This window comes from Lutra lutra, chromosome 6 (assembly GCF_902655055.1).
Source record: "Lutra lutra chromosome 6, mLutLut1.2, whole genome shotgun sequence".
In the NCBI taxonomy this organism is placed as follows: domain Eukaryota; kingdom Metazoa; phylum Chordata; class Mammalia; order Carnivora; family Mustelidae; genus Lutra; species Lutra lutra.
Window position 1 is genome coordinate 40,532,973 of NC_062283.1, and position 14,392 is coordinate 40,547,364.

At 34.3% G+C, this 14,392-nt stretch overlaps 1 protein-coding gene across 1 annotated transcript in view; it reads left to right on the forward strand.

The window, feature by feature from the left end:
- Window positions 1-13,009, forward strand: part of LMBRD1 (LMBR1 domain containing 1) — a 129,789-nt gene extending 116,780 nt beyond the window's left edge. The window contains exons 15-16 of the mRNA XM_047733035.1: window positions 12,307-12,398; window positions 12,540-13,009. Coding sequence (XP_047588991.1) covers window positions 12,307-12,398; window positions 12,540-12,656 — 209 coding nt within the window. The 3' untranslated portion in view covers window positions 12,657-13,009. The remainder of the gene's footprint in view (window positions 1-12,306; window positions 12,399-12,539) is intronic.
- Window positions 13,010-14,392: the final 1,383 nt, after the last annotated feature.

The window sequence follows — 14,392 nt, forward strand, 5'->3', positions numbered from 1 at the left end:
ACTTTAGCTTTCAGGTATTTTGTCACTAAATAAGAAGATCCAATTCAGGATTCATGCAGTGGCCTTTAAAACACATACACACACACACAACTGTATATAGTCTTTTTGTTTTATAGTCTGAAAATATGGGGGTGGGGATGGGAAAGTTAAGCGTAGTTAGATTTATTCTATAAGACAAAGATTTAGTCCATAAGATGAAGATAAATTAGCTCTTAGAATAGTGATAATTTTGATAGCCTTTTTAAAGAAAGTTACATCATTTCTTTGAGGAATACAACATTAATAGCTATTACAGTTCGCACACTTTTAGAAGATATTGCCATATATTTTGCTGAGAATCATAGTCCTATTTGTCTTGAAATTCTAAGGTAAATTTATAGATGTCCTAATTTCTAGGATTCGATATGGTCATTTAGTTTTACTATCTATTATTCCTGTGTTTTTTCATTTAACAAGTGTTTATTAACGTCCACTCTGTGTTAGGCACTATTCTAGGTGCTAGTGATTTAACAGTGACCAAACAGTCCTATATTCCTGTCTCCATGAAGCTTACTTAGTAGAAGGAGATAAGTATGTCAAGTGGTAAGTATTAGGGAGAAAAATAAAGTGCTAAAGGAGAGTAAGTAGTGGCCAGAAGCAGAGATGATTTAAAATTTTGAATAGAAAGGAAATTCTTACTAAGAAGCTGTGATTTGAGCAAAAAGACTTTCAGGAAGTAAGGAGCAAACTTACTTTGTTTGGGGAAAGTAAGTCTGGGGAAGACTGCCTTAGAACAGAAGTAACAGCAAGTGCAGAGCGGACGTATGCTAGAGGAAGTAGAGGAACAAAGAACAGTCAAGTTTAAGGACGTTAGCTTTTACTTTCAGATGCAAGATTGTGAGCAGAAGAATCACATGATATACTCATGATCATTTAATTAGTGTATTGCATATGGACCAGGGCTTGGAATACTTTTTCTGTAAATGGATAAGATAGCAAAGGGGTGCCTGGGTGGCTCAGTGGGTTGAGCCTCTGCCTTTGGCTCGGGTCATGATCTCAGAGTCCTGGGATCGAGCCCCACATTGGGTTCTCTGCTCAGCAGGGAGTCTGCTTCCCCTCTCCCCCACTTACCTCTCCACCCACTTGTGATCTCTGTCAAATAAATAATAAAAAAATTCAAAAAAATCTTTTTTAAAAAAGGATAAGATGGCAAATATTTTAGGTGTTCAACTGCCCTTGCAGTATAAAAGCTGCCATAGACAGTACATTATGGATGGCTGTGGCCATGTTCCAGTAAAACTTACAAAAACAGCTGATGGGCTAAATGTAACCCTTGGGTTATAATCTGCCAACCCCTGAAATATAGACCATAATAAACCCAAGGACAAAAACAGGTTGACAGGAAGCTTTTGCAGTAATCAGCAGAGGGCTTGTGGTGGTGATGCTGGTGGCAAGAAGTGGTCAGATGCTGATGTATTTTGAAGGTAGAGCCAATAGGATTTGCTGAGGAATCTGCTATAGGATAGGAGAGAAAAAAGAGTCAGGGTGATGACTGTTTTTTAGCATTTTAATTAGAAAATGTTACTTAATATTTTATATTCTACGTATTAGGTTATATCTAGAATAATTGTCTTTAAAATCTTTTTGTAGCTACTAAGATTATCTTTTTTCTTTGAGCCTTTGTTTTGTTCCTGGTATGTCTTTGTAAATTGAGGACTATTAAGATAACCTATTAACTTCTTAGTCTCACTGTTGGTCATTGCACATTTTCTCATTAGATTTCCCTCACAGCTGAAAGCAAGTGTGGTCATGTGGTATGTGGGGTTAGGGCATTACCCATGGTCAAGAAAGCAAACAAAATAAAGATGTTAGCCTGTTAGCTATCTAAGGGTTGCTCTATAAGACTTACCAATCCTATGAAAATAATATAAAGAGCTGCCTTATTTTAATAATGTGTTTTTTAAGATGTTTAAAATGAATAGTTCTTGATGAAGTATGTATAAACTATTAGATAAAGCCTTTGAACTATACTTACTAACTTCACTATTTCTCACGCTACCACCAGTCTTCGAAGCACACCTACCTTCATTCTCTCTTTCTCCATGCCCTGTCAGTTGCTAAGGGATGCTGCTTGTTGCCAGAATGACCTTCATGTCTCACATGAATTGCTCTACCTTTTAACTAGTGCTCCACTCTGACCCACACTACACAGTGCTGTTAGCTTAATTGTTCTGAAGCTGTGATTATTAAACTTACACATGATCTGAGTTTTGAAGGTTTGTTAAACACAGATGGCAGATTGTTGATTCAGTAAATCTGAGGTGGGACTCCAGGATTTTCTGAGGGTTCTGGTCTGGGAGCCACACTGTGGAAACCACTGTTCTAAAGTACTCTGCTAATGCCATTCCTCCAGTAGAAACTTTAAGTACCTCTGACAAATTCAGTCTAGGATTGAAGGACTACCTCTGTTTTTTCATACATCTTCTGAACATGGTCATCTTGTCCACCTTTGCTTTTCAGCTGTTTGTTCTTGAAATTTCACAACTACTTTCTGTGCTGCCCAGCCCATATTCATCACTCGGAGTCCTATCTGATGTTTATATAAAACTTGACCCTCTTTTTTGAACCTTTACACATGTTCAGTCTCTTTTTATCTTTTGAATTCTCATGATATTTACTTTTTATGACATTACCTTACTCTCTTATAGTCTTTTTTTTTTTTTTTAAAGATTTTATTTATTTCTTTGACAGACAGAGATCACAAGTAGGCAGAGAGGCAGGCAGAGAGAGAGGAAGGGAAGCAGGCTCCCTGCTGAGCAGAGAGCCCGATGCGGGACTCGATCCCAGACCCTGAGATCATGACCTGAGCCGAAGGCAGCGGCTTAACCCACTGAGCCACCCAGGTGCCCATAGTCTTTTTTTTTTTAAGATTTTATTTATTTGTCAGAGTGAGCACAGGCAGACAGAATGGCAGGCAGAGGGAGAAGCAGGCTCCCTGCTGAGCAAGGAGCCCGATGTGGAACTCAATCCCAGGATGCTGGGATCATGACCTGAGCCGAAGGCAGCGGCTCAACCAATTGAGCCACCCAGGCGTCCCTATAGTCATTTATATATATTATCTCACTTATACTTTTTTTTTTCCTCTTCTACTTTTTAAAAACATTTTCTTAAGTAATCTCTATGCCCAACATGAGGCTCAAACTCACAACCTCTAGATCAGAAGTTGCATGCTGTCCTGACTGAGCCACACAGATGCCCCTGTTCTTGTCTTTTATAGGAACTTAAGCTCCTTGACGATAAGAAAAAAATATATTTTTCTTTCTCCCTCAGAGCAACAGTTTCTAGAAATAAGCCAGTTTTTAATTTTTTTATATTTTAAAAAGTGTTATTAAAGTATCACAAAATATTAGTATACCTATCATCTTATAGTTTCTTGCTTACTTTATGTGTTGGAAGAAATCCACTGTACCTTCTAAGTACCTTATGATTTCCTTATGTACCTTATGTTTCCTGATTCTGCTGCTCATCTATAGTGTTATAATTTCTGTTCTTTGGACTTTTGATGCACTATAAGCCATATCTTTTTTCTTGATTTCCTCCCCCAAGCCTCTAGTTTTGATTGAGTTTAAAAAAAAAAAAAAAGACATGCTTTATGTGAAATACTCAAAACACCTTGTATGTCTGAAAAGTATTTTGCCCTCACCTGATATAATTGATGGGTAATTTGGTTGTGCTTAGAATTCTACATAAGAAATTATTTATGTATATATTTATTATTAAATTATTTTATTTATTATTATGTTATTATTTATTCAGGAGCTTTAAAGGCATGCATCATCATCTTTCTTTCATTTTTAACTAGTGAGAAATCTAATGCCAGTCTATTTCTTCTTTTGAAGCTAACTTTATAAGTTCTCTTTTCTCCACCCTCTCTTGGGGAGCTCGTCCTTATTAGTTGCTGAGTATCTTCAGCTGATCATCTGTTTTATCTGTATTTTATATTTTATGCCTACCATTTTACTTTGGATTCTTGAGTGTATGTTTAGCTTTATCTTCAAACTATATCCCAAATTTTTTTTTGTTTCATATAACAAAGTCTTAACTTTCCTCAAGTACTTGTTCTGATCTTTTAAGTGTCCTTGTTTTATGGATGTAATATTTTCTTCAATTCCTGATGGTCTAAACCTTTATCTTAATGGTTTCCTTTAAATAAAATTATAATTCTGTTTATCTTGGAACAGTTCTGTTGATCTTGTTCTTTCTTCTTCATGCTGATATTTTCTATATATATCTGATGATGTATTCATATTTATGTTAATTTGTATTTAAGTATCAGAAACTTCTAGGAAGCCTCATCATGGGAACTCTGTGACTTGGGGTTTCTAGTGATCCTTAAATTATATTTTAAAATAAATGGAAGGGAAACCAGTTGTTTGATTAGAGACCTTTTAGTGTGGCTTTTCATATTCCAGATTATTATTGACATCTCTCATCACCTGATGGCTTTCTTCCCATTCTGTTTGCTGTTAAAAGATTGGTGCTGGCTTTATTCCTATACTATAACTTTAATGAGGTCCTGGGAAAGACAAGAAACAAATGACTGTGTCCAGTCTGTCATCTTGAACCAAAAAGCTTTGTTCTCAGCAGATTGAAATAGTTCTTCATGGTTAAGTACTATAAATTTATAATCTTTTACTTGACAAATAATAAGTTTGTGAATTGATAACTTTATTTGATTTCAATCTACCCATCAAATGCTACCATACCTTTGTCTTCATTGTCTGTATTTGGCTTCAGATAACTGAGTGAACAGAGAAGAGACTAATATATTAGCCAGATATAAGTGTATTAATTTGCCATGGGAAGTATAACCATTAAAGAGACTAGAGGCTCAGGGTTAGTGAATTCTCACCAGAGAGAAGGAATCTGTATGGGAAACCAAATTTATAGTTACATACTTTCCAGGTAGGCATGTAGTCAAGAAAAGGGTCTCATTGATCTTATTGACTGGTACCATCCAGCTGAGATAGCTTGATGTAGTGTCCATTGTGAAGTGAGGTTGCCATGCAGACCAGAAAATTAGGTATTGATCAGAGCATCATTTTTCTTGGATTTTGCCTGAGATCCAGAAAGTCTCTTGATGTTAAAGTTCATTGTCTAGGTGACATTTTGATTGTGTTGATAAAAGCTAAACTAAAACAGAATAGGAAAGTTAATTAGGTATAAGCTTTCTAAGTTCTCTGGAGTCTATGCCAAAGCCAACCTAGGTAGTTTTGTGAAACTTCTCAGCCATTGACATAGAGATTCTTACTCAAGGCTGCTAACTCCTAAAACAGTCTTTTCTTTAAAAAAAAAAAAAAAAATCACATGTAGATTTCTCTTTAAATTTAATTCTTGAAAGATCAGTTTATCCTGTCACTATATACCACAAGCAGATATTATCTCATTGTCACTTACAAAGACACTGATACTTAGAAGTTAAATGACTCACCCCAGAATCTCATGGTATATGGGGCAGACTCAAGAAGTAAATCTCACTTTTCTATCTTGACCTTTAATATTTTCTACTATACCCATTAAACTATTATTGTTTTATGAAAGAAATAAAGAAGTGGAAAACAGTTGTTTTCTGTTTATTTTATATTTGACTATCCTTGGTCAATTAAGACTAATAGATAGCAAATCTTTTTTTTTTTTTTTTTTTTAAAGATTTTATTTATTCATTTGACAGAGAGAAATCACAAGTAGGCAGAGAGGCAGGCAGAGAGAGAGGAGGAAGCAGGCTCCCTGCTGAGCAGAAAGCCCGACGTGGGGCTCGAACCCAGGACCTGGGATCATGACCTGAGCCGAAGGCAGCGGCTTAACCCACTGAGCCACCCAGGCGCCCCGATAGCAAATCTTTTTAATTTAGAGTTTAATAATAAGTTTGTGATTATTTCTATAGGTTATATGCTAATGCTTATCTTTTTAGCTCCTTTTTTTATAAATCTTAATGTGGACAGTGAGTAATACAAATGAAATTAGGAACATTCTTTCTTGGATCACTATGTATTTTAGCACCTTTGAAATACATTAAAGTTACATAAATGTAACAGAGCTCAACACAAATTATATTTGTTCTTAAAAATAATCACTTTAAAACTCAATCTTTAAGGTAAAGCATCTGGCAAGTCCTACCTTTATTAACCTGATATAATTTGTATATTCATAAAATAGAATAAAACTATTTCCTTTAGAATTTCTGTGATTCTGTATGTTTACCAATTCTTTCCCTTTTACCCATCCCCCCATTAAAATTTACAAAATATTGATTTAACAATATCCTCCTTGTTAAATTTTAAGATAAATATAGAACTTTGGTTTTTATTACATATTTTATTTTTTCTGCCCTTTTTTTTTAAATTTGGATGTGTGTTGTATCTCAAAACTTCTTATGTGTATATATTTTCTATGCTATAAGTCCGTTTGACAGTGGTGATTAACTGGGATTTTACTTTCAAAATCTTCAATCCAACCCTTTTTTTCTGTCCTGACAGCTCACGTTTTCTCTTGGATTGTCTCCTGACTTAGTGAGCCTCTGTCTACTCTCAATCCCTTTTGCTAGTTTATACGTCACTCATGTAATTCTCTTTCTTAAAATCATTTGATAAATAATTCCTAATCATATCACAATAAAGTCAAGCCTCCTTAGTTTGTATACAGTTAAGATTTACATGTCTGTTTTAAATATTTAGTAGTATCAAGACCCTAATCAGAAATCAAAATTAGTATAATCATGGACAACCATGGGAAATGAGGTGGTATTCTAAAGAGTCCAATCTTCTCCCAGTTTTTTGTCACTAGTCAAACAAAATATTCGCTTTAAAGTTCATTCTCCCATGATACATGATTTTGCTCCAAGGCCTTTTTTATATATGCATATGTAATATAAGGATTTGTTTTATAAATAAAGTATAAATATAGAGTGTATTTAATTCTGTTGATTTCAGGTAAAAGTATAACATGATGATGGCTTAATTGTGGCTTAAATCAACACTAAATCTTTTAGAAATGTATTTGAAGTAGAAGGTGTGATTTATCATAGTTAATAACCAAAGTTATCTTAGCGGCAATCAACATATATCAATAATAATGTAACAAATAATCCAAAAGGAAACAAATATATAATAAAAGTATATCTGGTATATTTTCAAAGGTTGCTGCTACACTGAAAAACAGATTTAATTACACTTTATGTTATTTACCTATTTGATGATAAATGAGAAGAGATGGGGGAAGGGTAGTAGTGTCGGTATTCAAAAGACTTTTGATTTATATTATGTGCTCCAGATGCCCTTTCTTGGCTCCTTTAATTTTGACCTTTTATGTACTTTTTTTTTTAGAAAAAAATGTCTTATCTGAACCCCTATTTTAATTTTTTTTAAGATTTTTTTAAAAATTTATTTATTTGAGAGAGATCACAAGTAGACAGAGAGGCAGGCAGAGAGAGAGAGACGCAGTCTCCCTGCTGAGCAGAGAGCACGATGCGGGACTCGATCCTAGGACCCTGAGATCATGACCTGAGCTGAAGGCAGCGGCTTAACCCATTGAGCCACCCAGGTGCCCCTCTTTTTATTTATTTATTTTTTAAAGATTTTATTTATTCCTTTGACAGAGGTCACAAGTAGGCAGAGAGGCAGGCAGAGAGAGTTGTGGGGGTGGGGGTTGGGTAGCAATTTCTCCACTGAGCAGAGAGCCCGATGCAGGGCTTGATCCCAGGAGCCTGGGATCATGACCTGAGCCGAAGGCAGAGGCTTTAACCCACTGAGCCACCCAGGTGCCCCCCTATTTTAATTTTTCATTGTTAACTGTACTCTAGTTTAATTAGAACTTTTATATGTCCTTTTGAGGAACAACAGTCAGAAGTTTCCTGAACATTTTTGATTTTAGAACACAGTCCTTAAATGAAACACCTAGTGATTTAAACATCTAGTGACTTTGAAGGTCAAACCTTCAAATTCAAAATACCTAATTATTATTTTTTAGATAACTGCAGAAAGACATCTATAGTTCTCCTAGGTATCTGTGATTCAGGTAAACAACTAGAAGATGACAGATGGTGAGGAGAGAAGCCCCTTCTGTTTATTCAATGTGGAATCATCACTTGAATATAAAATATATGCATACACTTATTAACCAGAATTCTTCTGTGGTCATATACCACTTTATATAAATATAAACATAATGACATATACCTAACAATGACTACCTTTTAATCTTGTGTTAGAAGGTTTGCATCAAATCTACAACCTTTGAAAATGGTAAACATGTAAAATAATATGATAAGGAAAAATACTTAAGGTATATTTATTGTGGTGGGCAAAAGAATCAGTGAATATAATAAGCCAATTTAAAATGTCACTGGATGGATTATTAGACCTCTGTGGAAAAATGATTTGATTTTACTTGCTTCTGCTAGCTCAGCCTGTCTTAAAATCTTTGTTCTGGCCCTGAGATTTCTAATTCAGTGAATTTTTGATCCCAAAGTATCTTTAAGTATGGCAATGGCTAATAGAACTTTTATTTTTTAAGTTTAGAACATTGTAACAATGCTGAGAAGGTTGAATGACTTTTTTCAAATATGTTTATACTTGTAAGATGAAGCTCATGTAATACTTAAACCACGGAACATACTGTTCTTGTTTTTAAAGTAATTGTGAATAGGCATTCTTTGCATAAATCCCAGCCTGTTCTTCTCTTCATTTTTGAAACATTCAAATTGGTTATGTTTATTTAAAGGCTTATTACTGCTTAGGAGATAGCACATTACTGAATTATACAGATACAAATTTCACCAAATCCATTTGTATCTGTATTTGTAACTGAACCAACGCAAGTTTGCTTCTTGGTGAGTCAGGAACTGCACCAGATTGAGTCCTTGCACAAAGACGACTTTTATTTGTGGCAAAAAGGAGATCATGAAGAATGGCTTCCAAAGCTGTGACTCCTCAAGAAGGGGGGAATGAGTACCTTTTGTTTGGGTTTGTTTGTTTAGAGTTAGGATGAATGAATATTTAGATAGGGAAGCCTTGTCTTTGTGTGGAGGTAAGCATAAGGTTACGCATGCACCTTAAGAAAACATGTCTACACATATGTTAGATGTTATGTGAATGAGGCTGTGGCTCTTTGGGCAGAGATTTTAATATTATAGTGAGGTAAAGGTGATTGCTGGTCATTCCAAGTGTCACTGCTTGGTCCATCTGCACAGGCACAAGTTAAGGTTTTAGTTCAAATGGTCTGAGTGGTGCGGGCCAGCGGGAGGTCTTTTCAGGGTAGTTGTCGTCACCTGAGGGGTGGTTTCCAGTTTCATTTGCCTGAGTTAAGAAGTAAGCCACAAAGAAGAGCTTAAGGAAAAATGTAAAATAGAGATTAGTGAATGTAAGGGGGTGGGCAGTAAAGGTCAGGTGTTGGGGTCTACCTGGTGACACTTTGACTATAGATACAGAAAAATAATGAACATAGACGCTGTAGTCGTGATACTGATGCCTAAGCATTACTACTGTTTACTGTTTACAAAACTGTTACTTTACTACTTATAAAATCTTTATATTAGTTGTTTTCCTTGAGACCACTTGAGCAGCTCTTGAGAACTGTGTTCTTTATCATGGGTTCAGTTATACCTTGAAGTGGGAAAAAAATTAATATTAACTGTATGGAGATTTTGGTATATCTCTTTTCATCTTTTGAATGACCCTATAAGGAAATATGGTGGTATCTCCATTTTACACGCACAGAGTCTGAAGAGTTCAGATTTTCCCATTCACATGGCAAAGAAGGAGCCAAATGATATTTGACACTAAGTTTCTCGGAGACCACAGTCTGGGCTCTTCCTTCACCATACTGGACATTTTAGTTATACTTTCATTTTCAAGACATATGCAGGTCTCTTGTTTTGACATCCTTGGAATCTTGTCAGATTTTAGTTAAATTAAAAAATGTATTATTTAGCAATATAATTTTTAAATAAAATACCCTTTTTAAAAAGTTTAGCTTGGTTTGGCAGTTATGTTGAATATGAATGCCAAGTACACTGATGCATACTTTGGAATACTCAGGCTTATCTAAAAGTGACAAATTGAATAGAGGCATACCTCATTTCTTTGCACTTGGGTTTATTGCACTTTGCAGATACTATATTGTTTACAGATTGAAGGTTTGCAGCAACCCTGCATGAACAGATCTGTTGGAGCCATTTTACAACAGCATTTGTTCAGTTCATATCTCTGTCATATTTGGTAATTTCTGTAAAATTTTCATCTTTTTCATTACTATTACATTTGTTATGGTGATCTGCAATCAGTGATTATGCATTGCTGGAAGCGCAGGTGATGGTTAGATTTTAGCAATATTTTTTTTTATTAAGGCATATACATTGTTTATTTAGACATAATGTTATTGCACATTTAATAGACCACAATTTGGTGTAAACATAACTTTTGTATGTACTGGGAAACCAAAAAGTTCATTTGATTCACTTTAGTGCAATATTCACTTTATTGAGGTGGCCTGGAACCTAACTTGCTGTATCTCTGAGGTATGGCTGTACTTATATTACTTTGAAGCAAGTTCTGTAATAGAAGTGAGAGTAGAATATTGTGGAAGCAGAGTAAATGACTAACAGCTTTCCTGACTAGGTTTCTCCTCTGCTAGACTGAGCTCCCAGCATAGCACCCAGCTATAATGTTGGGTGCTAGTAACCACAGGAGAGGAGAAAAACATTTATTCAGCCACTATTGCTTAAAACCTTTTTGGGTTTTGTTAGGAAGCTTTGAATATTCCTTCTAGACTTCTCTGTTGAGAAAGAGAGCAAAAATTTGAAGGAGGCCCTTGTGGGGATGGGGATCAATAGATCATCATTAGATTGGTAGTCCCAGCTTGTGAAAGGAAGATATTGCCTCTTTATTAAACTGCATGTTTCTCTGCCAGAAAAAAAAAAAAAAAAAGATTGCTTTGTCCAGTTGGTAGTGAATAATTCGGAAGTAAATGTTGAGGTATAGTGGAAGGGATTAAACCAGGTAAGATTTAGATTATCTATATATTTATATAACATATCTAAAACTTTATGTAACAAGTCTTATATTTGCATAAAGTATAACCTAAAGGCTACTTTTCAGAAAACCATGCGATAGCCCCCCAAATAAAGTGTATTAGAACCTTTGTGTAATAAACTGGGCTACAGAATTCCCAGCTCAATTTTATGTTTTAAGAGAAAATAGCACTTATGTATTGACACTGAAAAGAGAGTTCATAAAATTAGAAACCAATAATACATTTTCTTAATTACCAATAGAGTGTGATATTAGTCTCCTAATTGCATGTGGAATTTCTTATTGTCAATATTGGTTAAAATATGAAGAAATCATAATCATTTTTGTAATTGATAGACTAAAAAAGAAGTTGCCTTGTAAGATAAGGCCCTCTGAAATTTGGAAGGTTAGAATCCTCTGTTAGCTGCAGAATATATAATTTTTCAGTCAAATACATTATATTCTGTTGTCCCAGACCTTTCTGAATGGTTTAAGTAAATATTTCCTTAGATATTATTTCTCAGACCTATGTCTATATAGAGGACTTTGTAAGCTAATGGAAATAATGTATTTGGATAAAATTAGTATGAAGTCTGACACAAATGTTAATAACCAGTCTGCCACTGTCTCTTTAGGGTTGCATTTTTTTGAAAGAGAAAAGCATATGATTGATTGCTTTTGGTATATGATCTATTTTTAATTCAAGCTTAAATACTAATCTAAAATTCAAATGGTATCAGTAAATAACAATTTTGTATTTCTGTAGGACCAGCAGCCTTTTCAATAGCATTCCTAAAATGAAAAAAAAATCTCAAAACACCTCTCAAATTTGAGCTGTCCTAAGAATTGGATTCTTAGAAAAGTACAACTTAATTATAATCACATCTGATTACTTTGTTCATTTTTATTTCTTACCTTCATCAGGAAAACTTTATTTTAGTTTAAGACATGTCTGGAACTCTAGGTTAAAATGCTGCTTCTATTTCAAATAAAGTGAACTATCTACTATAATTTTTCTTATACCAAAGAGCCAGGATTAAATTGGTGGCATTTATCTTTTTAAATGTCATATTATTTGGTAATTTAATATTGTACTAACACTGGAGGAGTGGACTTTGGAGAAAAACCTAGATTTCAATCCTATCTTTAAAACTTATTGACTGTATGACTGTATGTTTTGGTTAATAATCTCATAGATATATTTTTAATAGTCCATTTCAAGAAAGAAACTATCTCACTGTTGTCCTTATTTACCTTATAGATCAATGTACTGTTACCCGGACATACCTGTTCCTTCACAAGTTCTGGTTCTTTAGTGCTGCATACTATTTTGGTAACTGGGCCTTTCTTGTGGTAAGTAGTACAGGTATCCTGGGGATAATTTGATTCTTACTTGCCCATTTGTATAACAGTAGTGCCATTGGATTTTAAATTCATTGCTTTCTGAATGATTTTAGATATAAGAAATAACATGGAGTTTATTTAAATTTACAGGTATTCTTGATTGGATTAATTGTATCCTGTTGTAAAGGGAAGAAATCAGTCATTGAAGGAGTAGATGAAGATGATTCAGACATAAGTGATGATGAGCCCTCTGTCTATTCTGTTTGACAGCCTCTGTCTTAGGGGTTTTATAAGGCTGACTGAATGTCTATTATGCATTTTTTAAAGTGTTAAACTAACATTAGGATGAACTGACTAGCTTCGTCAAAAATGGGAGCATGGCTATTAAAAAAACTATATTTTTTATGTTATCTGAAGTAACATTATTGTATCATAGATTAACATTTAAAATTGCTGTAATAATTCTATGTAAATATAAAACTATGGACTTTGTGAGGGAATGTTTGTGGAAATTTTTTTTCTCTAGTGTATAATAGTGTTGAATTGATTAAAAATCTTCCAGAATTAATATTCCCTCTTGTCACTTCTTAAAAACATAATAAATCACTTGTACCTGTGCATTTGGGTCTCTAGAGTAATGTGGAATTCTAAAGTGTCTATAACTGATTGTCTAAGTATAATACGATATAGCTGATAAATAAATGTTACTCCTCTATGCAGTTAGTTTCCTATTTTCTACATTAAATCATTAATGCCATTCAAATGTATTTCATGAGCAGATTTCAAGCTACTTTGTGCTGTAAGATCACAGCATCCATTCCAAGATGTGTTGTATTGTTCAGATATTAATCCATTAGGTATCTTACCATCTCTGTCATATTTAAGGCATATACATTGTTGTAGATAGCTAACCTCAAAATTTGCCTTCCAACATAAATGGGAATGTTGTCAAGAATAATTGATCTTCAGGGAAAAAAAAATTAGTTGACTGATTAGTTTAAGGTATGTAACATTGGGGTGCTTGGGTGGCTCAGTCAGTTAAGCATCCAGCTCTTGATCTCAGCTCAGGTCTTGATCTTGGGGTCATGAGTTCAAGCCCCATATTGGGCTCCTCGCCAGGCATAGAACCAACTTATATATGACATCATATTTTGGCTTTAAAAATTTTTTTAATTAAAAATTTTTTTTCATTCTAAAGATTTATTCTTTTCAAAAGTTATAAGGAATGCTATGTAGGGTATTTTGAACACACTTTGGGTAGTGAGAAATCATTACAAATGGTATTATAGTTTACTCATATAAGCAAATCAGAACTCATAAAAAGCACAAATTAGAATTCATAAAAAACACATCTTTGAAATAAAATATCATTAACTTTCTGCAAAAGTCTTAGGAATTAGCAACCATCTCCCACTAAGTTCTTCTTGCCCTTAATTTTTGTGCCACTTTGCTCTGTTCTGATTGTCTGTCTAGATATACTTTCATAACCTTCATGTTTGGCTTCTTCATGCAGCCTTTAATGTTACTTACCAAATTCCCTTCCCTTCTGTTTTTATTTTGTATTTTCTTTCTGGACAATCTCCTATACCCTTGGTTTCCATCTATATGTCTTATTACTAATATATGTACGTTATTTTTTCCTAAACTCCAAAGCTTAACTTACCTGTTAACTAGAAATTATGATTTCAATTACAAATTGAACTCCTCATTTTACTGGGCATACCAAACCTCCTCCTCCTCCTCCTTCTATATCGTTTTTGGTTTTGTTTTGTTTTTGTTTTTACAAATGGTACCAGCGTATACCTCATTGCCTAAACCAGAAATCAGGCAGACCTGCTTATCTCCCGTGTACCCCAACTCCTCAACCAACCAAGTATTTGATTTCTGCTTCTTAAGTATCTTTCCATTTGTCCTTCTCCATTCTCATTGCCAGTCACTGTGTTTTAGATTGAGTTGTGTTCTCTCAAAATTCTTAGATTGAAGTCCTAACTTCAAGTAACTAT